This window comes from Podarcis muralis, chromosome 3 (genome assembly GCF_964188315.1).
Source record: "Podarcis muralis chromosome 3, rPodMur119.hap1.1, whole genome shotgun sequence".
Lineage (NCBI taxonomy): Eukaryota > Metazoa > Chordata > Lepidosauria > Squamata > Lacertidae > Podarcis > Podarcis muralis.
This window is the reverse complement of record NC_135657.1, coordinates 25,136,873-25,163,029: the sequence shown is the minus strand read 5'-3', so window position 1 is coordinate 25,163,029 and position 26,157 is coordinate 25,136,873. Positions and strand designations below refer to the sequence as shown.

Below are 26,157 nucleotides of genomic sequence, written 5' to 3'. Positions count from 1 at the left end.
GAACAGGAGTAGGCTTGCGTTTGTGGATCAGTTTGGACTTTGGCACAGATCTGTATCCTGCTGTCCGCAAAAACAATGTAGAATTGTGCAGCTGACCAGCTGGTTCCCAAGCTACAAAAATATTTAGAAAAGAGAAGGAAATCACATCCAGTGGAAAAGATTACTTTCTATTTTTTCCTTCTTCTGGTGGTGAGGATAAAGAAGCATTGCAGAAGCCCTTCTCACACACTCCAAGGAAGGATGAAGGGTTTGCAAGCTATAGATAAGGTTATCACCCTCGACAAAGCTCACAGCCTGCCACATTGCGCGTGATGGTTCAGTGACAGAAGTAAGATGTGACAACGGTCAGAGGATACAAAGACTGAAGTGCAACATTTCTGCATGGACAGTATTATAGCAAATTCTATCAGATGATTCAGAACACTTTTCTGTATAGAAAAGCATCATTGGTGGATGTCCAGCCATGCTTGATAGAGGCTTTGTAGCCTAGGATCTTCTTCGTTTCCTAAGGAAACCATGGCAGCAGCCCATGGTGCTCCATGCCAACATGAACAGGGGGCAAAGAAAATATTTCTTGCATTGCAGGGGGTTGGACTAGATGACCCTCGGGGTCCCTTCCTGCAATACAATTCTATGATGACCAAAAGTTGCGATAATGAAACATTTCTTCCTTTCGTCTGATGAGCACTGATTTCCATAGTGGTCATGGCAGGCATCTAGGAGAGAAAGCACATTTGCCCCACCAGAAGAAAACCTACACAAAGACTCTAAAATGATGCAGCAGAAGTCAGCTTCCTGAGAAGAGGGAAAGAGACTTGCCTGCCCCCACCCTCAGTCATTCCCAGCTGAGCAACTAGCCAGGCCATGGCTTTAAGAACAGCAGAAGCAGCTGGGAAGGGAGAAGAGGAGTTGGGGGTGGGTAGTTTTATAAGTTGTGTGTCTTGGTTTCTCAGTTTGATCCTTTTAAGCCACTTCCGCCTTGAGGAGGAGGTGGGGTTGCGGGCTTCACAGCCCCTCCATGTGTGCAGGGGGTGGGAGGTCGGCCCCTGGCGACTGGATGATTCCTGGCTGCGTCACACCCTAGCCAGCCAATCGGGTTGGTCCGGGGGTGTGGCCTCCCCCATAAAGGCAGGACGCAGCCGGAGATCTCCCTCTTTTCTGCCTTCCAACTGTTCGGGTCCCCCCCCCCCTTTAAGCTTATCTTTTCTTTGACCTTGCTATGGACTTTAGTTGGTTGCCGTTGAGGGGCCTGGTAGGAATTTTTCCACTTAGCAAATTGGCACCAGCCACTTGGTTTTCGCCTACCTCATAGCACATTGGCACAACTTTCTGGATATTGGCGGTTAGGCATTGGAATAGTTCTGTAGATAGAAAGAGGGGAGGTAGCGCCATCACCTGTCCCGCATATTGAAGGGTAGTCCGTTAAAGGATTCCGGGGGGCGTGGCCCTGTCCGAAGCCTAGGGAGGTTAGGGCCTAAGGCATGCCCCCTATTGGTGACTCCGTGGGAGCTCCTAGTTGATATTTTAAATATCCTAGTTTTGGGAGTTAATTTTATCATGTACTATTGTATTTTAAAAGATGATTGAATATTACTTGATTTAATAGAAGTCATTCCATTTTTAAAGTTATGTTTTATTATGACTTTTTGCGTTGGATCAAATTATTATTGGATGTGTGTTCTTTGTTGTATATTTTGTTGCTGTAGACCGCCTTGTGTATAGTAATGCAGAAAGGTCACGTACAAATTAAAAGTGAAATGAATTGACAGTGTCTGGAAGATAGGGCACAACAGCAGCCAGCAAATGAGGGGTCAAACAATGAGGCAGTCTTGTACTGGTGTTGAACTGCCCTGGACAGGCTTGTGCAGATATGGGGTGTATAAGAACATAGACCAAAAAGCTGCGAGTCCATTCAGGAAGGCCCTATCCCATGAGACTAGGGCCCTGCAGGATTTAACCTCCTTCCACAGGGCCTGTAAGACAGAGCTATTCTGCCTGGCTTTCAATTTGAATTTAGCCTGATTTTTTATTCCCCTCCCCTTCCTCCCCCTCCCCCTTTTATGAAGATTATACGCTCTGGGACCCCACAGCTAATTCTCCCCTGGCCTCCTCGCTGGTCCAAATAGGACTAATTTAGCCAGCTAGCTCTGTTGACCATCTAATGTTTATTGGATGGATTTTCCCCTAAATTGATTTTAGAATTTAGAATTTATTGTTATTCACGCTTTTATACTGTATTTTATTTATTTATTTATTAAAAATAAATTTTTATTAATTTTCTAGACACATAATAAAAACAAACAATACACAAAAACAAAAACATACAAACATATAAACATGTATAATTTCATAATCTTATTTTCATACACCTTACTTCCCGGACTTCCCCATACCTCCCCTTTTCTGCATCCTTGTTTTACATTTCTTCAGCAACTGTATTTTATGCTGTTTTTTGTTGTATCACAATTAAGTGTTTTAAATTTGTTGTTAGCCGTCCTGAGCCCGGTTTTCTGAACCGGGAAGGGCGACGTATAAATAATAAAATATTATTATTATTATTATTCACAAGGATGAATATCTGCTGAGACTGACTTCGATTGGATAGTTTGAGTTTGAGGAGGGAAATTTAAAATATACTTTTGTCGACTGGGGGGGGGGCGGGAACATTGGGAGCTAGAGCATTCCTGAGCTGGGTGTCAATCTGGTCCTTGAATGGAGTAAGGAAGAGCCTCAAAGACCTGGGAACTGCTTTGCCCTCAGAGTGAGTGTGCATGCATGCGCATGTATGTGGGGTGGGAGTCTGTGGTCTAACCCATTACTGTGCCATGCAGCTATTTTATCTAATACTGTGAATGTCTTCTTTTTCAAGCAGATACCAATTTTGTCCTGGGCAATGCCCAGATAGTGGATTGGCCCATTGTGTACAGCAATGATGGATTTTGCAAGCTCTCGGGATACCACAGAGCAGAAGTTATGCAAAAAAGCAGCACCTGCAGGTATTTCAAGGCAGATTTGCTTTCCATTCGGTAACTTGCAAATGTTGCTTTGTTCTTGCTCGGGTTGAATGAAAACAATCTGATCAGCCCACTGTTCAGTTTACTCTTCCCCAGGCTGTAGAAACCACAGCTGCATTTTGCGGCTGAGAGAGCAGGACTTATTCAGGAGGGAGCTTTTAGGGTAGGGATGAGGAACCTGTAGACCTTTAAATGTTGCAGGGCTCCATCTCCCAGTCACCCCTGCTATCATGGCGAAAAGCCAGGGGTGATGGGAGTTGTAGTTTAACAGCATCTGGAGGTCCCCAGGTTCCTCATCCCTTCGAGAGTGTTAGATAATGTGCAGGTTCATCATGTTTGGCACCAGTAAACCACACAGGAAGGATACCAAACATGAAACTAGCAAGATCAAAATAGTCGTGGCACTTCTGTATTCTCTCCTTCTTTTAAGGTACAGTCATACCTCGGGATAAATGTGCTTCAAGTTAAGTATTTTCGGGTTGCGCTCAACGGCAACCCAGAAGTAATGGAGCATGTTACTTCTGGGTTTTGCCACGCGCGCATGCACAGACGCTCAAAATGATGTCACGCACATGTGTGGAAGTGGCGAAATGCGACCCACGCAGGCGCAGACATGCAGATGCGGGTTGCGTTCGCTTCAGGATGCAAACGGGGCTCTGGAAGGGATCCCGTTCGCATCCCAAGGTACCACTGTACTTAGCCAGAAAATTAAAAAAAATCCATTTTGTACTCACAGCAATCTTTTGGGTACGTTAGTTTGAGAGGCCTTGCCTCACCCAAGGTTGCCTAGATAACTAAACTGGAATCTGCACCCAGGTTTCCCTTGTCAAAGTCCAAAATTTCTCTTACTACACTGGTGGCCTTCAAGTCATGACCCATGCTCTCCATGCTCTAAGGTAATTTGAAACATTGTCATGCTGGCATTTTTGTGTGAATTTTTGGGATGAATGGTCGACAAACAGCCATCTAGGAACAAGGCTGGCTCCTGTCTGAAAACTACAATTCCCAGGGTTAATAACATAGGAAAAGCCATCTAGACCAATGGCTCGTTTAGTCCAGGATCCTGATCTCACAGTGGCCAACCGGATGCCTATGGAACATCCTTAAGCAGAACCTGTGCACTCTTACATCCTGTGGTTTCCAGCATCTGGTGTTCAGGAACATGGCTACTGCCAATGACTAGGCAGAACATAGTCGTCATGGCTAGTAGCCATTGATAGCCTTTTCCCGGTTTTCTGAGAAGAAAAATGTTTAAAATGTGCAGGTACACACACACATGTACAGAGGGAGAGAGAAATGGTGCAACAAAAAGAAGAGAATATAGTGTTGGGGACTGTGCTGCACAGATGAGGAATGGTGGGAGCTTCCCCCTCTCCCTGCTCCTGATCAGAATTCTGAATCTTCCCAGGAGCAGTGGGAGAGTATAGATTTGGAACTGCGGTTAGCAGAGAGACATAGTTCAGAAGCCAAAAGTTTGGAGGAACTGGGGGGTGAACAGCTAGGATAAGAAGAACAGAGAGAGAGAGAGAGAGAGAGAGAGAGAGAGAGAGAGAGTTAACAGACTCTGGTTCGCTGGAAAGTGTCCAGGCGTCCAGTCCAAGCTCAAGGAGATTAGATAGGGTAGCTGCACAGAAGGCACGGTGGTTGCGAGATCAGGTTGCAAGAGGCGGAAGTGACTAAGGGGGAAGTGGGTGGAAACCTTAATTGGGAGCACCTTTACTCCAAGATGGACTCTTTGTTCTTGAGCTGGGATCATTAAAATCTCTTTAAATGGTAAGAGACGATTTTTTGCTTTGTTCTGCTTATCCACGGCCAAAGGGAGGGAGGAAGCCGCTCTCCGCAAGCCTGACATATAGTAAGCTGATTTTTTTTAAATAAAAAAGTCCAAATGCCCACATGTTTCAAACAAAAGTCTCTTCTTCATGGGAATAGTTAGTGTCAACAAACAAGCCCCAGTGGCTAAGTATGCAAATCCTACTCAGAGTACCCTAATAACCATTAATACATTTTTGTAAATGTCTTGTTGTGTCTCTATGCCTTGCCTGTGACTGCCTTCTATCTTACTCTGAATGTCTTTCCACTTTCCCTGCAGTTTTATGTACGGAGAGCTGACTGACAAAGACACCATAGATAAAGTTCGACAGACGTTTGAGAACTACGAGATGAACTCCTTTGAAATCTTGATGTACAAGAAGAACAGTAAGTCAGGTTTTTCACTCAGTGCCACGTTGAAACCAGAAATGCAGGCAGGAGAGCAGATCATGAGATGTGGTTTAACAAGACATCATCGCTGCTACAGGAATGGCACTGGGAGTACTATTCCCCCCTGCCCTTTCCTTGGCACTAACAAGTTTTCAGGAGAAGTGAGTGATGAGAATTATACCTTTACTTGGAGTACAGTAACAGGATTGCCAATCATAAATTGTAACTGGAAGCATCAGTGAGTGTAAGTAAACAATCTTTTTACAGAGTTTGGATACCTGACTAATTACAACAGCCATCACCAACCTGATGTCTTCAATGCAGACATTGTTGGAATACAACTCCCCTCAGCTCCAGGCAATATGTGCTGGTCTTTTACCTCCAAATACTGCTGGACTACAACTCCCATCATCCTTGACCTCTGGCCTGAGGCTGATCTGGAGGGTTGCAGATTCCCTACCCCTGTTTTAAGGGATGGGTATTAAGCATGGTAGACAAGCTGTCTTTCTGTCATTAGTGATCTTCTTATTGAAGAAATCCTGATATGGTGCCGCAGAATCCCAGCATTCTCCAAAACACAGATTTAAAAGACGAATCCCAAATTTATCCTGGTCTTTGATACCTGAAACACATCCCATTTTTTGTGATTGCATTCTTCCCCCCTTCCCCCTTTTTAGTTTATTATTCTTATTATTTTATTTTGACAAAGTAATAATCATAAATAAATAAGAATAAAAATGTGCACCTCACCACCGAAACCATTCCTTTGTAACTATTCAACCTCCCAAAATACCATCACCTCTTGTGATAGTTTGACCCTTGAAGTAATGGACATGAGGCAGGAATTGATAATGCAGGTGAGCTGCGCACAGGTGGGCTGCATGCAAGCTGCCGGCCAGCTCTGTGGAGCCTCCTTTTATTGACACAAATATGCAAACCCAGGCAGATACATTTTGGGCTGTGACCTTTATACATCTTCCAGTCCCGAGATCGTGGGGTGGTACAAAGTTATTTTGGCACCTGTTTCCACCGCGTCATTTCCCCCTTGCACAGTGTATGACGAAAGAGACAAAAGGTCTCAGAGACAAAGGTTACAGAAAGGGCACCGCAGACTACTGAGACTGCAAAGGGTTAGACAGAGGGCATGATGTTCAGACAGCTGTGGCTTGTCTGTGAGGGGGAGTGTGCCCCAAGGTCACACATGCAGGCAGGCTGAGGCTGCCTGTGGTGGGGAGTGTCCTCCCTCCGGACCCAGCGATCATCCCTACAGACCCCTTTCCATTTTAAGTCATAGCCCACATTGGGACCTTAGGGTGAAGATGGGGTAATAAATTAAAATCATCATCATCATTATCATCTGAAAGACAGGGGACATTAATTTTATTTGGGTCTTCCAGCTTCCTCCCACGGGAGGTGCTGATGGCCACCAACTTGGATGGCTTTAGAAGAGGATTAGACAAATTCATGGAGGACAGTGCTATCAATGCCAGGTACTGGGAACTGCAAGTAGGAAGAGTGCCATTGCCCTCAAGTTCTGCTCACAGGTTTCCCATGGGCATCTGGTTGGCCACTGTGAGAACAGAATGCTGGACTAGATGGGCCACTGGTCCGATCTAGCAATGTTCTTCTTGTGTCCTTCCTGACTGCAAGCCTTAGTGTTGGCAATCTGGTTGCTTGTCTGTTTTCAGAGACTCGGCGTGCTCTTACAAGGACCGAATAATGCCTCCCTACCCGATCGTTGCCTCGCTTGTCATCTTTTATTCATGTTCAGCTTGTTCCCTTCCTGCCTATTATAGTACAGCCTGAAGTACTGCTCCTTCTGAGACAGGATTCTGCTCGGGGCAGTTTTGCAGCACAAAGTGGCCAGCGCTAATCTACAGGAAAGGAGAAGAGCACCGGGAGAAACACTCAGATTCATTGGACTCCTTTTGTTCCGTACAGGGATGTACCCCCCACCTGAGGTTTCAGGCCTACCTGGAGGTGCCAGGGATTGAACCTGGAACCTCCTGCAGGAAAAGCAGATGCTCTGCCACTTTGCTGTGGGCCTGGATAGCTCAGTTGGTTAGAGCATAGTGCTCTAACCATTGTGCTCTAACCATAGTTTAGAGGTCCCGGGCCCTAAGGAAGTCAGACTATCCTCCACCAGGGCCAGGGCCTTTTCAGTGATGGCTCCAACCTGGTGGAATGCTCTGTCCCATGAAACTAGGGCCCTTCAGGATTTAACCTCCTCCCGTCGGGCCTGTGAGACAGAGCTATTCCGCCTGGCCTTTAATTTGAATTCAGCCTGATCTTTTATTTCCCTTCTCTTCCCTCCCCCTCCCCTTTTATGACGATCGCCCGCTCTGAGACCCCACAGCTAATTCTCCCCTGGCCTCCTCGCTGGCCCAAGTAGGACCAATTCAGCCAGCTAGCCCTGGGGATTATCTGATTGATTTTTTATTTTTATTGTTATTCATGTTTTTATACTGTATTTTATGCTGCTTTTATAATTAAGTGTTTTGAAGTGTTTTAAATTTGTTGTTAGCCACCCTGAGCCCGGTTTTTGAACCGAGAAGGGTGGGGTATAAATAAAAATTTATTATTATTTATTATGATAACACCAAGGCTGCAGGTTCGATCCCCGCAAGGGACAGCTACATATTCCTGGATTGCAGGGGGTTGGACTAGATGATCCTCAGGGTCCCTTCCAGCTCTCCAGTTCTATGATTCCCCACAAGTCCTGTTGGTGTTAGTTTAAATCTATTGCACCCCCCCACCCCCAGGACTCATTTAAAAGCGTACTAAAGAGACAACTAACCAACACATCATTTCAAAAGAGCTGTTGGGCTGAAGACTTATTTTTCTTCTTTAACCACTTTTCAGATATTTCTAGTTCAACAGAGTAACCTCAGCCCTTTCTGATTCTTCCTCGGGGGAATGAAATAGGATTTCTTCATCTTAACATGTAGCGTTCTAACCTATTGACCCTCTTCTCAGCCAGCCCACGGATGGGTTCGATGGTAGACAAGCGTGAAGGAAGAAGCCTTTTAAGACGCTGGAAATGGCTTTGCTGGGTCTATCAGCATAACTGCACTATGCTTTCCTCCCGGGAAGCTGTGAAGGGCCAGCCCACCCCCCCACCCCCCGCTTCTCACTATGTGTTCTGCTTGCTAGGATGGAGCAGTTAGTACCTTGCCGAATTTCCGGTGCATTAATCTTAAAAGCAGCCGTTCAGATGCAAGAGATTTCGCTCGGCTTATGTATCTAAAAACTTCCTTTTCGCCCGCATGGCCTGCCTAACCCACCCCAATCGCAGACACTTGACTTGCTCACTAATGAATCCTGGGCAGAATGCGCAGCTTCCTGCATCATGTACAGCAGCAGCATTAAAAATGAATAGTGTAATATTGATTGAGGGAGTTTCAAAGGTCAGCTGCAACTATTATGTAACCAAAACTCAGCCGTCTGCTTTGCCATACCCAGTAATTAAAGGAGAGGTGACACATGCCCAGCTTTCGTAGCAGGCCTGGTGTGTAGCTGGTATATCCGGCTGGGGTAGCATTTAGTGCAAACCTATACTTGTCTACTCAGAACTAAGGCACACTGAATTCAGTGGGACTTACTCCCAAGTAAATGTGATTTAAAGGGAGGGAGGGAAGGAGGGAGGCTTATAGAAGGGACCCTGAGGATGATCTAGTCCAACCCCCTGCAATGTAGGAATATGCAGCTGCCCCACACAGGGATCAAACCTGCAACCTTGGCATTATCAGCATCACGCTCTAGCCAACTGAGCTATCCAGGCTTGGGGAAGCAGGGCAGGTGGGTGGTGGGAGGTGGTTTGAGGTGTGTGAACAAGCCAGGAATTCATCCGTTGCTCAGGTGTTAAGCCAAGTCATAGAATTATTTTATTTTTATATTGTAATTATTAATACCGGCTGATAGCCTGCCTTCTAAGCCACTGTCTCAAGGCTTGTTGCATATAAGGGTTAAAAGCAACAAGTATATTTAAAACAAGGCAATAACCCTAACAAGCAGTAAAGACCCAGCAGGGGAAGCCTGTTGGAATAAAGCAGTCTTCATTTGTTCCCAGAAAGTGCAGATAGTGGGCACCTCTTGTATTTCAACAGGAACACTGTTCCACAGGATGGGGGCAGCCACACCAAAAAGCCCTGCTCCAAGTTCAGTGGGGTGAGCTTCTGAGATCTTTGGAACTCTCCTGCCGACGGCAGTGATATACTCTGTATGTAAAAGATAAGGCGGTCTCTCATGTAACCCAGTCCTGAGCTGCATAGGGCCTTATATATGTTAGTTATACAGTCGTACCTTGGCTCCCAAACGCCTTGGGAGTCGAACGTTTCGGCTCCCGAACGATCAAAAACTGGAAGTGAGTGTTCTGCTTTTCAAATGGTCTTTCGGAAGCCGAATGTCTGACAGGGCTTCTGCGGCTTCCGATTGGCTGCAGGAGCTTCCTGCAGCCAATCAGAAGCTGCGCTTTGGAAGTCAAACGGACCACCGGAACTGATTCTGTTCGACTTCTGAGATACGACTGAATGGGCCTTATATGTCAGCCCCTTGACTTTGGCCCAGTAGCTGATTGGCAGACACCGTAAATCCTTCAGGGTCTTATGCGCCTGTGGTAATTCGCTCCTGAAATATACTCAGAGTCGAGAGTGGATTTCATGCTCTTTATTCAGCTCATAGTGGTGAGGAGGAATGGAAGTTCCCCCAGAATGTCTGCTATATATACATTATTTACACAATATTACACATTATTTACACAATTACGTGGGCCCCACGTAATTGGCTAATTCCGGGATTCTTCTGTAGGCCAATCAGGTTGCAAATTCACTTCCACCTGGAGCTGGATTGGGTGGCTCCTGTGGACCAATCAGACTGCTGCATTCTGGGTCCTATTGTTCTAGGACCAATCAGACTGCTGCATTCTGAATCCTATTCAACTCAGTACATAACAGCTCCCATGAGCAATTTAGCCACCACATTCCACAGCAGCTTCAGCCTTTGGAGAAACCCCAAGGCTGGCTCTACATATTTATTTGCTTTTTAAAAAATAATAATCTTGCTTTTCAGACGATTGCTGTCTCCCAAAGTGGCTAATGCCAAGGAGAAGGGTACTGCAGGGAAAAGGGAAGTCTGTTTTTAAGGCCAGAACAAACTGCTGAGCTATGATTCTGTGAGGAGACATTTTTATCCATGCCGATTTCCCCTTGCTGATGTCCTTGCCTGAATAGCAATTGATGGCCCTTGTTCCTTTGAATGATGGATGGGGCCAGAATGCCCTTGCTTCTTGCATCTGCAGTCCCAGGGTGACTGTCAGTCAGAGCAGAGCGTTCTTCTGGTCAAAGAGCAGAGGGAAGTGGTCTCCCTGCAGCTGCTCCTTCTTTGGCTGGTGGAAGTTGGTCGCCATCTTGCTGTGACGTTTGCTTGGGATGCAGGTGTGGAACCTCATAGTCACCTTGGCGCCCTGGCTGATGGCAGGTGGGGGCGGAGTGTGCTGCCTTCAACTCTGAGGCCCCAGGGAAATCTTAAAGCTTTGAAGCTCACCTCGACTCTGAGGCGAACTTTATGACCCCTCCAAACCTCATATCCAAGCTTCGTGAGCTTTCCCAACGTTCCTCTCTAAAATGAGCAGAGACAGGGTTATGTAATGTGAGGCAGGCTGCATAATTTATACATGTTGTGATGATTTTCTTGGGAAGGGAATCTGGATCAGCTGCCCTGAGCGGTGTATTTACACTAGAACGGTGGGATATGAATGCTCTAATAAACAAATAAAATAAATTATGCCAATGCAGACTATCTGTTTGTTTCTTGGAGAGTATGCACAGTCTGGGCTATGTGATTACGGTATTCGTTGCACCCAAAGACCCCCTCAACAGTTGCATTTCAACAGTGACCTCAATTTCTGCATTTTGTGACTGGTTGCAAACAGATCCATTCTCTCTCCCTCTCTCTCTATATAAAAGAGAGTTGAAAGGAGCAAGATAGCACCATTATTTCCTTTGATGAACATCCTTCTTTCTTTTGAACTACTCTGACCTCCGTTCAAAGAAGGTTTGCATGTTTTTGAAGCAAAAGCAAAATTCTCATTCCTTCTCCTGTAATGTTGGACTTCTTGCAGGTAGTAGAATGCCAGGATTCCAATAGAAAAAGGTGGGGGCAGGGAGGGGGCTTACTTCTTTTATTGCATCCTTGCACTGCTGTTGATCATCAGAAGTACAGGAATGTGCTTCCGCTGACCAACCAAACTAACCAAATATCAATGAAGATAGTTGCATCATTGGAAATCTAATTTACAGATGGGAACTGCAACAAAAAGTTGCAGCATGGAGTGCTTCCTGTTCAGGATTCCAGCCACTCCATTCTCATTTCCCCCAGTTTCCCATTCCCTCATTCTTACTGACAGCGAGCATTCTATAGCTGCTTACCATGCTCAGTACTCATTGGATTGGGGGGGGGGGTTCCACTCCCACTTTGGGTTTTCCCCCTTAATATTTTGCATAGTTCTGCAAATGCCAAGTTTTCCCCAAGCCTGCTTACACCTTCCTCTTGTGCAAAGATTGTGCTGATTTAATGTGGGAGCTGTGCTTGGCTAAGGGTGCCGAGAATTGTTAGAAGACTTCCCCTCCCAGAACTACAGTTCCCAGAGTTTCTTGGGCAGAAAGTCTGACTCTTAAACCACTCTGCGAATTGTAACTCTGTGAGGGAAGTAGGGGTCAGTAACTCTCAGTACCCTCAACGCACTACAACTCCCAGGATTCTTTGGGGGAAGCCATGGCTGTTAAAGTGGTATAGTAGTGATTTAAATGTGTGGTGTGGGGCCCCCTGGGGCTTGGTGGGCCTCACAGAGAGCAGTCAAAGGGTGAATGTGACCTGTGGACCACATGCTGTCCACTGATGCTGTTACAAGTTACTGAGAAGTAAGCCCCATTGAATTCAATGGGGCACATTCCCAGGTAAGTGGGTATATGTTTGCAGTCAGTTGTTTCTGCTGTTCTGCTGCCACCATATAACCTTTTGTCCTTCCGTTTGTTTGCTGAAGCAATGCCTCTCCCTGTAAAACAATATGGTTGGCATGCTGTACAGCTTTTATGTCATTGACCAGTTTTTGTGTGTGTTGTTTTTCCCCCAGGGACTCCTGTTTGGTTCTTTGTGAAAATTGCTCCAATTCGAAATGAACAGGACAAAGTTGTTTTGTTTCTTTGCACGTTCAGTGACATAACAGCTTTCAAGCAGCCAATAGAGGATGATTCGTGCAAAGGTTTGTTCTTGGCTCTTTATTTTTTTGGGGGGGGGAACACAAATGCATATTTAAAATATATACAGTGGTACCTTGGTTTGCAACCATTTTGGATTACAACCACGTCAAACCCAGAAGTGCATGTCCCCCCTTTTTTCTGGATTACAACCCCTTTTTTTTGGGGGGGAGGCCCCATTGGTGAAAGTGTGCCTTGGGTTACAACCTGTTTTGGTTTCCAACCGGACCTCCAGAACGGATTATGGTTGTAAACCAAGGTACCACTGTATGTATTCTGGTTTTTTAGAATTCAGTGTAACCTAATTTTGCAGAGATTTCTTTGCTCTGTCCATAGAATGATTAAGAATCAGACTGAAGTAACTACAAATCAATGTATTTGTTAAAAGCCTTTATAACGCGGAGTGTTGTTAGGAGACCCCTAGTTGCCTCCCAAAGCTACAATACCCAGAGTTCCCAGAGAAGAGGGAATGATTGACCTAATAATTCTCAGGAACCTCAACAAACTTCAGCTCCCATAATCCTTTGGGGGAAGCCATGACTAATTAAAGTCGTATCACAGTGCTTCAAATGTGTGGTGCAAATGTGGCCTTAAGAGTATAATGGGGAGAGACTATAACACTGCAGGGACGTGGGTGGCGCTGTGGGTTAAACTACAGAGCCTAGGACTTGCCGATCAGAAGGTTGGTGGTTCGAATCCCTGCGACGGGGTGAGCTCCCGTTGCTCGGTCCCTGCTCCTGCCAACCTAGCAGTTTGAAAGCACGTCAAAGTGCAAGTAGATAAATAGGTACCACTCCGGCGGGAAGGTAAACAGCGTTTCCGTGCACTGCTCTGGTTTGCCAGAAGTGGCTTTGTCATGCTGGCCACATGACCCGGAAGCTGTATGCTGGCTCCCTCGGCCAATAAAGTGAGATGAGCACCGCAACCCCAAAGTTGGCCACGTCTGGAGATAATGGTCAGGGGTCCCTTTACCTTTATAACACTGCAAGTGGACAGAAATGGCATTTGCATATGCCATGGTTGGGCTCTGAGACCCCTGCAGGGCCCACCACCTCTGAAACATTTCTCCAGTGAACCAGGAGACCCCTTTAAAACTTTTCTGGCACTGAGAGAAAAGGGCCTCTGCTGATGTTTTCAAGGAGCCACCATTTGAATTTCTTCACAGTTTCCTCTGGTCTGCTCCTGGCATAGCATCTCTCCTGAGATACACTGAAGCAAAGCCAGCTGTGCAGGAATTAAATAGCTGCCCAGTTAAGGGGGCAGCAGTAGCCTGGCACACCTCACAGTACCTCCAGGATCTGTTGCTGCCATACACCCCACCACCACTCCCACTGACCTCTGGGCTACATGGTAAACTTCACCAAGAATTGGGAGAAGGAAAGAGCAAGTAGGTTCCTAGCAGTTGTGTGTGTGTCTGTGTGTCTCTGTGTGGCGGGGGAGCATTCAGCAACGGGGATCAGGGGGAGACACTGATAGTGGGGGGAAATGTGCACACCTGACTATCCATCAAGTTGGAGAGGGAGAGTGACCACAGCCATGGGAAATGCAGCATATGACATTTCCAAAGGCTCCCTTAAACCAGGAATTGGTCCTGCATGTAGAATAATACCAATACCAATACCAATAATTTATTTATATCCTGCCCATCTGGCTGGGTTTCCGCAGCCACTCTGGTCAGCTCACAGCATATATAAAAACACAACAAAACATCAAATATTACAAAACGGAATAACCTATACAGGCAACAACAAACTAATAAATGTAAAGGGACCCCTGACCATTAGGTCCAGTCGTGGACGACTCTGGGGTTGCGGTGCTCATCTCGCTTCACTGGCCGAGGGAGCCACCTAGGCCAAGTGGAAATGGGCCTTGCAGCAGGGAGCTGGTCTTCCTTCCAGCACTCACAGAAGATCCCAGGATCAATTCCTGGCATCACCAGTTAGAAGGATCATTTACTGAGACCCAGGAGAGTTACTTCCAATCAGAGTAGGCAGTATTGTATTAGGGATGCAGGTGGCGCTGTGGGTTAAACCACAGAGCCTAGGACTTGCCGATCAGAAGGTCGGCGGTTCGAATCCCCATGATGGGGTGAACTCCCGTTGCTCGGTCCCTGCTCCTGCCAACCTAGCAGTTCGAAAGCACGTCAAAGTGCAAGTAGATAAATAGGTACCGCTCTGGTGGGAAGGTAAACGGCGTTTCCGTGCGCTGCTCTGGTTCACCAGAAGTGGCTTAGTCATGCTGGCCACATGATCCGGAAGCTGTCTGCAGACAAACGCTCGTTCCCTCGGCCAATAAAGCGAGATGAGTACCGCAACTCCAGAGTCGGTCATGACTGGACCTAATGGTCAGGGGTCCCCTTTACCCCCTCTAAGGGTGGGTTTCTATATTTTTTAAATTTAGCAGTCTAGAGAAAGCTGCCCAGTGAGGAGTTGTTGTGCTTGGAATTTGGGAAACTCGAGTTCAGATCCCTGCTCAGCTATGAAGTTGTCTTAGATGGCTTTCTAAGAGAAAGAGGAAGCTACTGTTTCTCTGTGTGATGCATACCTCTCAGGATTGCTACTGTTGTTTATTATTATCGATTGCAAAATTAAATCCTAGACAAAGCTCTCAAAGTGGTTTAACAATAAAGTATGATATAAATCAATACAAATGCAATCCTTTAAAACAGGCCTCAATGAAGCTACATTTAAATCAAGACAGGAGATAAAAGCAGCTATCCACTCAATAAGTAACTAGGGAAGGTTAGGATCTATGGCTCCTTGTGTGACATAGCTGTGATCACTGCTAATGCAACCAAAGACAGAAATTGGCATCACTATTGAGTAGCTTCCTATTAAAAGGTTAGCTATTGATTTGCCCAAGTGATTGTGAGTAACTGAAGCAGATGTGTGCCTAGTTAGTGACTAGGGACAGACAAATTCACAAAAGTGAAGAGGGGCCTATTATCTTGAGATGACATAGGGGGAGACAGATGAAACAGCAGGGAGAAGCTGCTGTTCATTTCGAGCGCAGATGCTAGAAATGCTAATGTTTAAAGAAATTATAGATCTGCTGTACCCCATAAGCTTCTCAATTATAAGCTAATGTTTGGGATGCACATCACAGAGCTGATTCGCTTTTTAAAGCTGCCTATGTTCACCTTGTAAATGAAACAAATGGGAATCTGCAGAAGGACACGTACTAAATGTAGGTTCTTGAAAAAAATGTCCAGAGCAGTTACGAGAGAGGGAGAGAGACTGAGATGTAAGAGTCCTTACTCTGAAGCAAGTCCCAGCTTTGTGCAGGGCAGTGAAAATAGCCAGTATAGGAAAAAGTCATATGCCGTTTCTGACCCAACTAGGTGCCCCACAGTAGGTCGTAATGAGTCCTGGACTCTTCCATAAAAGTTTTGGGAAGGATTCTGGGCTTACTCCAGCTTTGCATGCTGCATCTGCCTTCCTGTTTCCCTTTTTAATTGCTCCTTCCATCCCACTTTCATGAGGTCATTGCTCCTTGAGGGAGGGGACAAGTGGTGGCACTATAAGTAGGCATGAGGAACCTCAGGCTGGGGGGCCAAATGTGGCCCTGCAAGCCCCTCTATCTGGCCCTTAGGACTCATTCTATGTTCTGCTTCCTCCTCAGTCACACCTCCTCTCTCCAGGCCACCCCCCCCCCCCGGCCTTGCTTCACAATCTTGCTTTTGCTTGGCTGGAATATGTCATCAGACTTTGATAATGCCTTTTGGTTGCCTGGATGGAGTGTGTGTGTGTGTGTGTGTGTGTGTCAGAGAGAGAGAGAGAGAGAGAGAGAGAGAACAGAGGTTCTGCCCTCTTTTGCCTCAGGCCACCGGATGTGCCCCCTCCCCGAAAAATACCCAAGTGGGAATGTGGCCCTCAATCTGATAACAGTTCCTGTCCCATGCACAATTGTCAAGTTGAGGATCAAACAATGGCAGGCCTGGGATATGGGCCTCAGTCATCTGCTGTGGGGTCAGCCAGTGTTCAGGACTGGAGAGGAGGTCAGGACCAATCATAGAATCATAGAGTTGGAAGAGACCACAAGGGCCATCGAGTCCAACCCCCTGCCAAGCAGGAAACACCATCAGAGCACTCCTGACATATGGTTGTCAAGCCTCTGCTTAAAGACCTCCAAAGAAGGAGACTCCACCACACTCCTTGGCAGCAAATTCCACTGTCGAACAGCTCTTACTGTCAGGAAGTTCTTCCTAATGTTGAGGTGGAATCTTCTTTCTTGTAGTTTGGATCCATTGCTCCGTGTCCGCTTCTCTGGAGCAGCAGAAAACAACCTTTCTCCCTCCTCTATGTGACATCCTTTTATATATTTGAACATGGCTATCATATCACCCCTTAACCTCCTCTTCTCCAGGCTAAACATGCCCAGCTCCCTTAGCCGTTCCTCATAAGGCATCGTTTCCAGGCCTTTGACCATTTTGGTTGCCCTCCTCTGGACACGTTCCAAACAGGACCAAACAGGAGACAGGATAAAAAACCCCAAGAGTATCCAAGGATGCAGGAACACATCAGGAGCATCTTGTTGCTCAAGCAAGGCTCAGCTGAATCAGGAAGTCCTCTTAAAGTATAGGAAGCCTGCAAATGGTCAGCCTAGGTTTTGACAATTCTCCCCTGTGGAGCTGCCAGGGGAGTTGCACTCAGGTCGTGCAGCAGCTGAGGATGACTGAGCCCTACCTTGAATAAAGTGTGCTGGCTGGACCAGTGGTCTGATGGAGTATAAGAGGCCTTCTTATGTTCTGAGCTGAGTTTAGAATTAATTAATCTTAGTCCAAAGGTTTTGTGTTAACTCGAATGCGGTCTGTGCTGAGTAACAGTCGGTCGTGCTCATGCCTTGGATGAGCTGTTCACTGTCGTAATGAACCAGACTTTGATTGACCGCTGGATGCTCCCAGTGCTTATCGGTCACTCAGGGCAAAAAGCCCTGAATGTGGTGACACTCCTGAACAGCAGATTAGCAAGAGGAATATAGGGATCTGCTTTAAAGCAAATCAGACCATTGGTCCATCTAACTCAGTATTGTCTACACTGACTGGCAGCATCTCTTCAGGGTTTCTGGCCCTGTCTGGAGATGTCGGGGCTTGAACCTGGGACCTTCTCTATGCAAAGCATGTGATCTGTCACTAAGCTGAAGCCCTTCCCCATTGATTAGCCCTGGTCAAGGTGGTGTTGGAAACAGTTGCTTGTGCATGAGGCTTAGTGTTCTGAATGTGAGATTTGGGGATGCATTTTACTAATGTGTATGTTAGCAGGCTCTGATCCAGGGAAATGCTGAGGTTCACACAATAGACTTAGCTCTGCACAATTTTGGACTTTTCAAAAAGTATTTGAACAGCCTCCTCTCTCTTTCCCATGGCACAGAATGATCTAATGTTGAAATTTCCTCGTTTCAAAAGCAGCTTGTAATGTGGCAAAGGGAGGGGGAAGCTGTTGTTTGAAGGGGAAAAAAAAGCAAGTCTAAAACTGTAAACCTACATATATTTCTTTGGGAGTAAGTCCTACTGCACTGAATGGGACTTCAGAGTAAGTATGAATAGGACTGGGCAGCACCAGGTCCGCAGAAAATCTAGTGTCACAGGTCTTTGGATCCTCATGCTGTACCACGTGGACAGAGCCTGGTTTTGTGTAGCCCCAGCCTTGGAAGTTCTTCTTCCCTTTAATGTCACCCCACTGCTAAAAATAATGAACTGTTTCGCCTGCTATTGGCATTCTGTGCTATAGTCTTAAGTCTGCTGCACTTTCATTTGCCTTCGCTGACTAATGAGAATAATCAGTCCTTGTCTATTTTCTGTGTATGGGAGACAGCCATGCCTCTCCTCGGGCTTCTGTAGTGATGTGTTGTAATAAGATTAAGAGAATGTAAACATGGATTCCTGCATTCCAGGGTGCGAGGGGACATTCTCAGTCCTTGTTCCATTATAGATGTTACTGATTTTAGCCTTCCCTCCGGTTCTCTTCTCTTCATTCTTGCTATTTTACATGCATGATGAGAACTCTTATCCTCTTATTTCGTCTATAATATTCCAGCCTTTCTCTTATCTAAAACCAGGCAGTGCTATACAGGGACTGTAGTGAGATAAAGCACTTAGACGATGTTTTTTTTAGAATGGGAACTCTCATTGCTAGTGTCTTGTGTTTGAAGCCATGCCATTTGAGCAAAAAGCCCCCCTTCTCTTTCAAAAAGCTGCTGCTTGTTTGTATGAATCTAGAACAAATTAAAAACGATATGGCCTGTTGCCTCATCATCACACAAAGGCCCGTAAAGCAAGCCATTAGGTTCAGCACCACGGACAGCACCAGTGGTTAATACAGTTTATCCACCACATGCATGCATTTAGATTACATGTCCAAGCACGCTGATCTAGATAGAAGTAAGTCCCATTGGACAATGACTTACTTCTGAGTAGACATGCACAGGATTGCACCTTCAGTGTCAGAGTCAGCAAGTCTTACAGTATCATGGCAGTTGTTCATTCCTCCAATTACTCTTTGCAAAAACACAAGGAATCACCTTGTAGCTAGCTGAAAATACAACTATGTTCTACATGGCAAGCTGCTAATGGGAGTTCCTCTCCATGCAGACAGAGCAATTTTCACACAATTGAAACCTGCAATAAGACTGTAATATTAAGTGAGTTATTCCAGTGCAATCATGCAAAGAGAAGATGTAGTCTACATCATACTCTGTGATCTGCTACCATTCATTCACAGTAAACTCCTAATCTCTCTCTGTGTGTAATACCTTTCACTACATGGCTGCAAACAGTGCTATGTTCTGGGATGCATGGAACTTTTGTGCCTACCCTCTTCTTGACCCTAGCCCCACCCACACTCAATGGTAAAGCAACTGCTTGGCATGAAGAACATCTCACGTTTAACACCTGGTGTCTGGGAGAGACTCTTGCCTAAAAGCCTGGCTAGCCACTGCCAGTCATTGTAGACAATACTGAGCTCCAGCTGCTTTTGGACTACAGCTATCATCATTCCTGAGCACTGGTCTTGTTTGCTAGGGATGATGGGAGTTGTAGCCCAAAAACATATGGAGACCCAAGTTTGGGAAACACTGAGCTAGATGGACCCATGATCTAATTAGTAGATATGTGTCCTGTGTCCTTTCCCATGTCATAAGAATGTTACAAAAGCCCTGCTGGATCAGACCAAAGCATTCTGTTCTCACAGTGGCCCTCCAGATGCCCATGGGAAGCCCTCCAGTGGGATACAATCGCCCAAGAATGCTCTATACTCATGTTTTGGTATACAGATGCATACTGCTTCTGATTTTGGAGGTAAATATAGCCATCAGGTCTACATTGATAGCTATACCCCCTAAGCCTTATAAACCCAAGTATATACAGAATTATTGACATTGCGCCTCACCTACATACTTCATCATTGAATTCTCATATTCCTTGTATAAACATATGAGCTATTCCTTCCAAATCCATGGTCCTGGAAAGCAGCAAACTCACAATATAATCCGAGGGTTGGAACTCTACTTTTCACCATGCTGTGTCTCATTTGTTGGTGGAGAAAGGTGGTAAGAGGAGGGCATAGCTGCAGTTGTGCAAATTTTGGCTTATTGTTGGAGAGGAAGAGGGACCGAAGCCATATAATAATATAATATAATATAATATAATATAATATAATATAATAATATAATATAATATAATAATATAATATAATAATATAATAATACCATATAAGCACCAGGATAGACACCTTGAGGAAGAAATAAGAAATGAAATGTGACAGGAGTGGTGATGGTCTGGATGCCATCCAAACCCTGATAGTTATTTCCTGTCACTTCAGTGAAATGAATAGAAGCCACACAGAATCACTGCTTGGTTGATTACTTCATTGGTTGTTTTTAACAAGCCATTATATGCCCTGTACATCGCACTGTTACTTCATTAAAGAGAATCCTTCTTATTGAACACAGCAGAGTAAATGTATTAGAGCAGGGATGGGTAACCTTTCCCCCTTCCTGTTGAGAACTGCCTTTCTTGCAGGGGTTATCTGTCAGTGGACAGAGCCAGTGCTGCTACAGACACAGCTGAGCCAGAAGTGTTATCTAATCTGGGATAAGGGCTGACCTGCTTCAGTTTTCGCCATGGCTACTTCAGATTAGAATTCCCACTCCCATGCAGGTCTACTCAGAATTAAGCCCCACTAGATTTCACAGATGTAATCTCAAGTATACCGAGGGCTATTTATTTATTTATTTTTGTACCACAGACAAATACTGTCCCTCTTCTGGAAAGCAAGGAAAAAATGTTTATTTCTCAAGGAAATCGGATGGGACAGAACAATGGGGATGATTCAGGATATTCCTAGAATTGCTTTGCACAATATATCTGGCTGTTTGTAATAACCGATGTGCAATTTCTTGCATCACCTTCAGGTTGGGGAAAGTTTGCTCGCTTAACCCGTGCACTCACCAGCAGTCGGGGAGTCCTGCAGCAGCTGGCTCCAAGCGTACAGAAAGGAGAGAACGTCCACAAGCACTCCCGGCTTGCTGAGGTAACGTGTGATTATTATTGCAAGACCACTTGAATCAATAGCGCCCGACTCTTGGGAACGGCTCACCTGAATTCCAGTGACAAAGGAGGTCTATTTGTGGGATGTTTGCTTGGAGCGAATTGGTGGGAAATCAAGGGGATTGATAGGGGGCCACAAACTCCACCTGCTGCAGCTAGTGTCCCATCAGTATCTGCCGAGTGTTGCAAGATGAGCTACTTCGAGGTGTGGAGGGGCAGGGATAATCTCCACAACCGCACTGGGCCTCTAGTGCCCTCTGAGTGTTATGATATCATGGTGCCAGAACAACACCCTTTGGAGACAAATTCTTCAAGCAGCAGCAGCAGCAGTGGCAAGGATGAGGCAGACTCATTCCCTGATCTATCCTGAGTCGGGTCTTCTGCGCTAGATCCTTCATCCTGTCCCTTAAACCCTGGGTCCTGAAGCAGGTGCCTCACCTGGCCTCAAATGTGGGCCACATTTGGAAGCATTGAACTGGTGCAGCTCTTGGAGCGCCTTATAAGAATGCATCTGCCAAATCTGAATGTAGCAGGTCCTAAGATTTGTTGATAAATGCCTGCATATCATTGACTTTGCTAACACTTGGAAACATTAAGTAAATGTCCAAGCAGAGAGCCAGCGCATTGACTTTTTCATAGAAAGCAATGCTGCTGCGATTTTACCTCTGCTTTAAGTAGGCCATATACTATTTGCTAGACAATTCCTTGCTAAATTGGTGCATCGGATTAGACTTCACATGAATTTAAACCAGGACAGCTGGTGAATTCATTGTAAATAATACAGTATGTTCTGCACATATGAGATGTGTATAATTATTTGCCAGTTAAATACTGCTTTCATTATTTTTATATCGCCGAGCCCATGTCTAAGCTCCAGTGCATTCCAGCACACTGGGAACCAGTAGATGTTGTAGAGGAAAAAGAGCATAAGGGGACTTTGAAAGGGGTCAGATGTGTTTTGGGCGCAGCCTAACTGTGCTGAGGGGCCCATAATGCTTCTGGTCTCCTAATGGTCCTACAAATGTAGGAGCAGCACTTGATTTTAAGTCTGCAAGAGCAACTGTAACAGATACTTGGGAAAACATCCAGAAAGAAAGCTAGAACGTCTGCTGTGCATCAATCCCAACATCTTCAGGTAGGGCTGGGATTGTCTCCTGCTGGAAACCCCTGCAGAGCCATAGCGCGTCCGTGAAGACAATGCAGAGCTTAAATGGAACAATGGCTTGATTCAGGAGAAGGCATAGATATGGTTAGGATTGCTCTAGGAGTCATCATGAGCCCTTTTATTTTATTTTAAGGAAAGATGTGATAATTGGAAAAAAGCATGGTGTTTTGTTTTTTTTAATAGTGAAAGGCTTTTCCTCTTCCTGTTTTCCAAGCAGGTCCTGCAACTGGGCTCTGAAATCCTCCCTCAGTACAAGCAAGAGGCACCAAAGACCCCACCACATATCATTTTACATTACTGTGTTTTCAAGACCACTTGGGATTGGGTCATCCTGATTTTAACCTTCTACACGGCTATTTTGGTCCCTTACAACGTCTCCTTTAAAACGAAACAGAACAATGTGGCCTGGCTGGTAGTGGACAGCATTGTTGACGTCATTTTTCTGGTTGACATTGTGCTTAATTTCCACACCACGTTTGTTGGGCCAGCTGGAGAAGTGATCTCTGACCCAAAACTGATTCGCATGAATTACTTGAAGACATGGTTTGTCATTGACCTTCTGTCCTGTTTGCCGTATGATGTGATCAACGCATTTGAGAATGTTGATGAGGTGAGTTTTGTTTCCACCTGCCATCTAATCATTTACCAAGATCGGTTGACTGGAGAGAAAAATGGCTTTTTACAACAAAAGTTGGTTAGTTGCTCTCCATCTACACATGTGCTTAAATAAATGTCATTCTGCCTTCCTAGGCTGCAACCACTAATTGATTGCAAATTCTCAAGAAATTGCAATCAATTCACAATAGTACTTCACAAAAGTATTTATAGATTTGTTTGTTTTACAGGCAATGGGAGGCGCAATAAGCTAATACCTCGTGAAACGTTGAGACTGAGATTTATATAATGACCTTTAGTCCCCAGATTCATTAAGCATTTTTGTGCAGCTTTATTTTCTTTATCACTGTAACATATGAATGCAAAAAGTATATAGTCAAAACTGATGGAAAAAGTCACTGCCTGCCCCATGTTTCCATGATGGCTTCTCCAGTTTCAGCAAGCACTTCATCTGTCTTAAAATATTAGGTTCAAAAGATGCCAGAGATGGCTTGCAATTAAACAGTAGCCATGTACACACACTCTTCCAGATCACATTTTAACAATTCAGAAAGTATAAGACCATGGAAAGTTTCCCATCCAGCATCGAACCAACAGCTATCAAAAGCCATGGGGCAGGAAAGCAAATAATTAACCAACTTTTTGAAAAATGCAGCATGGAAAAACTTGACGAACCTTGGTAAGGAACAAATTCTAGAGTTGCGGTGCTGCCAGAGCTAGCCTGGGATGTTTTGCCGTTGTAGGCAAAAGGCCTGGATGCCACCCCTCCTTCCTTCCTGGCCTTGCCATTGCACCCACTGCTGCCCACCCTGCCACTGCAACTGCACCCTCACCTGTAGCTGGGCCCACACTGCCGCTGCAACACATTGGCAGCGGCGCTGGTGCCATGGGAACAGTGAGGGCAGTGTGGGTGAAGCCTTCTTGGGTCTGGCAGCAGCAGAATGGCAGGGTCAGGCGGTCAGATCTGCCACCTGAGGCCAATGGCTTGACCTCGCCTCATTGATGGGCTGCCCCGGATGCTGCAAAGGGAACACCTGGCTCTGACTGCTTGAGAAGTAACTACCGGAAGAAGCAGCGACTAGATGAGGCTTCAGCTCTGGATTCTTCAACAGGCAATTCCACAGGAGAAGGAAATTTCTCCCTTCCCAGGCTACATTGACATTGCTCAAGTGGTTGCTTGGCTGCTTGGAGTTGTGAGTAGGAGGCGGTGTCTCTGGGTCATGTTAGATTCCATATGCTGGGTGTCTTTTCAGCTGTACTATGTTGATGCCTGGTGTGTGGGTGTGTAAGGGAAAGGGTTGTAGCTCAGTGGCAGAGCATCTGCTTTGCACGCAGAAAGTCCCAGGTTCAATACCTGGCATCTGCATGTTAGGGGCTGGGAGAGAATGCTGCTCCCCCCCTTCTTTGGGTCAGTTTTATTCATTTACAGTGGACACTCGGGTTGCGAACGTGATCCATGTGGGATGCATGTTCGCAGCCCACATCATTCACAACCCGCAGTGGCTCATCTGCGCACGCGCGGGTTGTGATTCGGCGCTTATGCGCAAAGCGCGATTTAGCACTTCTGCACATGCCTGACTGCCAAAACCCGGAAGTAACTCATTCCAGTACTTCTGGGTTTCGGCGGTCCGTAACCCGAAAAAACACAACATGAAGCGTCTGTAACCCGAGGTATGACTGTATTTTTAAAAATTAGGTTTTATGAAAGGTTTTCTTGTGAAGCAAAAAAGTACATACAGGCAGCCCCCTGTTTATGTTCCGAGGCATGCATGCGCAGGTGAAATTGTGTAGAAGTAAAACTCATGGGAATAGGGACGCGGGTGGCGCTGTGGGTAAAACCTCAGCGCCTAGGACTTGCCGATCGCATGGTCGGCAGTTCGAATCCCCGCGGCGGGGTGCGCTCCCGTCGTTCGGTCCCAGCGCCTGCCAACCTAGCAGTTCAAAAGCACCTCTGGGTGCAAGTAGATAAATAGGGACCGCTTACCAGCGGGAAGGTAAACGGCGTTCTGTGTGCTGCGCTGGCTCGCCAGATGCAGCTTGTCACGCTGGCCACGTGACCCGGAAGTGTCTTCGGACAGCGCTGGCTCCCGGCCTATAGAGTGAGATGAGCGCACAACCCTAGAGTCTGTCAAGATTGGCCCGTACGGGCAGGGGTACCTTTACCTTTACTAAAACCCATGGGAAAAGCCTGCTAACACCCCCATTCTGCCCTTTTAGTGACGTTTCAATGACATCTGGGTCACTTCTGAGTTCAGCGCGATGCGCATCTACACAGTCATGCACGTATTGAACGTGCGCAAACAGGGGCTGCCTGTATAGCATACCATTTCAATTCATAGAGTCTTTTTCACAGTTCATTTGTGTTTGGTATGAGACCCTTCTGTCATAGACATGATATGGTAGGGGGAGAAGAGAGGGGACAGGGGGCGAAGAGAGATGGGGGGGGGGGATAATGATATTTCATTCCATTGCATAGTGTTTGCTCAGGGGGTTTTGTGCCAGCATCACACAAATAGGTACTGTGTTCTTATATTTATAAAAGAATGCTGGTGGAATCCTGGAGAGCCATTGCCAGCCTCTGTAGACAACACTGAGCTAGATGGATAAATGGTCAGACTCAATATAAGGCAGCATCCTAAATTCCCAAGCATATACATTTCACTTGATTGTGGGCTTCCCCCTTATTCTTGATGCCCCAGAGTTCCCTCCGAAGAAGGATTGATTGTTAAACCCTTCTAGGAGCTGTAGCTCTGGGAGGGGAATTGGGGTCTCCTAGCAGCTGTCAGCGCTCTTAACTAACGACAGCTCCCAGAGTTCTTGGTGGAAAGCCATGACTCGTTAAAGTGGTGTCTTAGTGCTTTAAATATATGGCATGAATGTGTCCTCAATAAGTGTGTTGAGTTCAGTTCTGGGACAAATCTGCTACTGCTGCCTGTTTGTTTCCCCCTGCCCAGAAACAAAATCCAGCACAGGCACCTGCTTCCAGCCCCTTTGGCTGAGTCACATGCATCATGGCAACTGACTGACTTTTGGGTGCGGGGATTAAGTGAGCTGTGCTAAAAATGATCAGACTCAGATCTGATTTGCTGGCATGCTCTAGCAAGTAAACGAGTGAAACCTTTACATGACTACATGACCCATTAGAGACTGATTTTTCACAACACCTCAAACTTAATGTTTTCAGATCTGATCCACATATTCATCTGTGTTGATACAGCAATGGACTTCTTCTTTTTTGTGTACTGTCAGGTTCACAGTCCTCTAGAGCCAGTAGGATTCTTGAGTTTATCACTAGCTTTTTAGGACTATCCTTCTGTGATTGTGCATCACTACATCTTTGATTCATTGCTCTGGCTGTTCTCT

The 26,157-nt window shown here is 45.8% G+C and overlaps 1 protein-coding gene across 2 annotated transcripts in view; it reads left to right on the top strand.

Moving 5' to 3' along the window:
- Positions 1-26,157, top strand: part of KCNH1 (potassium voltage-gated channel subfamily H member 1) — a 226,247-nt gene that overhangs the window by 24,685 nt on the left and 175,405 nt on the right. For both annotated transcript variants that reach the window (XR_013392151.1, XM_077925556.1), the window contains exons 2-6: positions 2,873-2,996; positions 5,107-5,213; positions 12,346-12,474; positions 20,879-20,997; positions 22,397-22,789. Coding sequence is in view for 1 of the 2 variants with exons in the window: in XM_077925556.1 (XP_077781682.1) it covers positions 2,873-2,996; positions 5,107-5,213; positions 12,346-12,474; positions 20,879-20,997; positions 22,397-22,789 (872 nt within the window). In the remaining variant the exon portion in view is untranslated. The remainder of the gene's footprint in view (positions 1-2,872; positions 2,997-5,106; positions 5,214-12,345; positions 12,475-20,878; positions 20,998-22,396; positions 22,790-26,157) is intronic.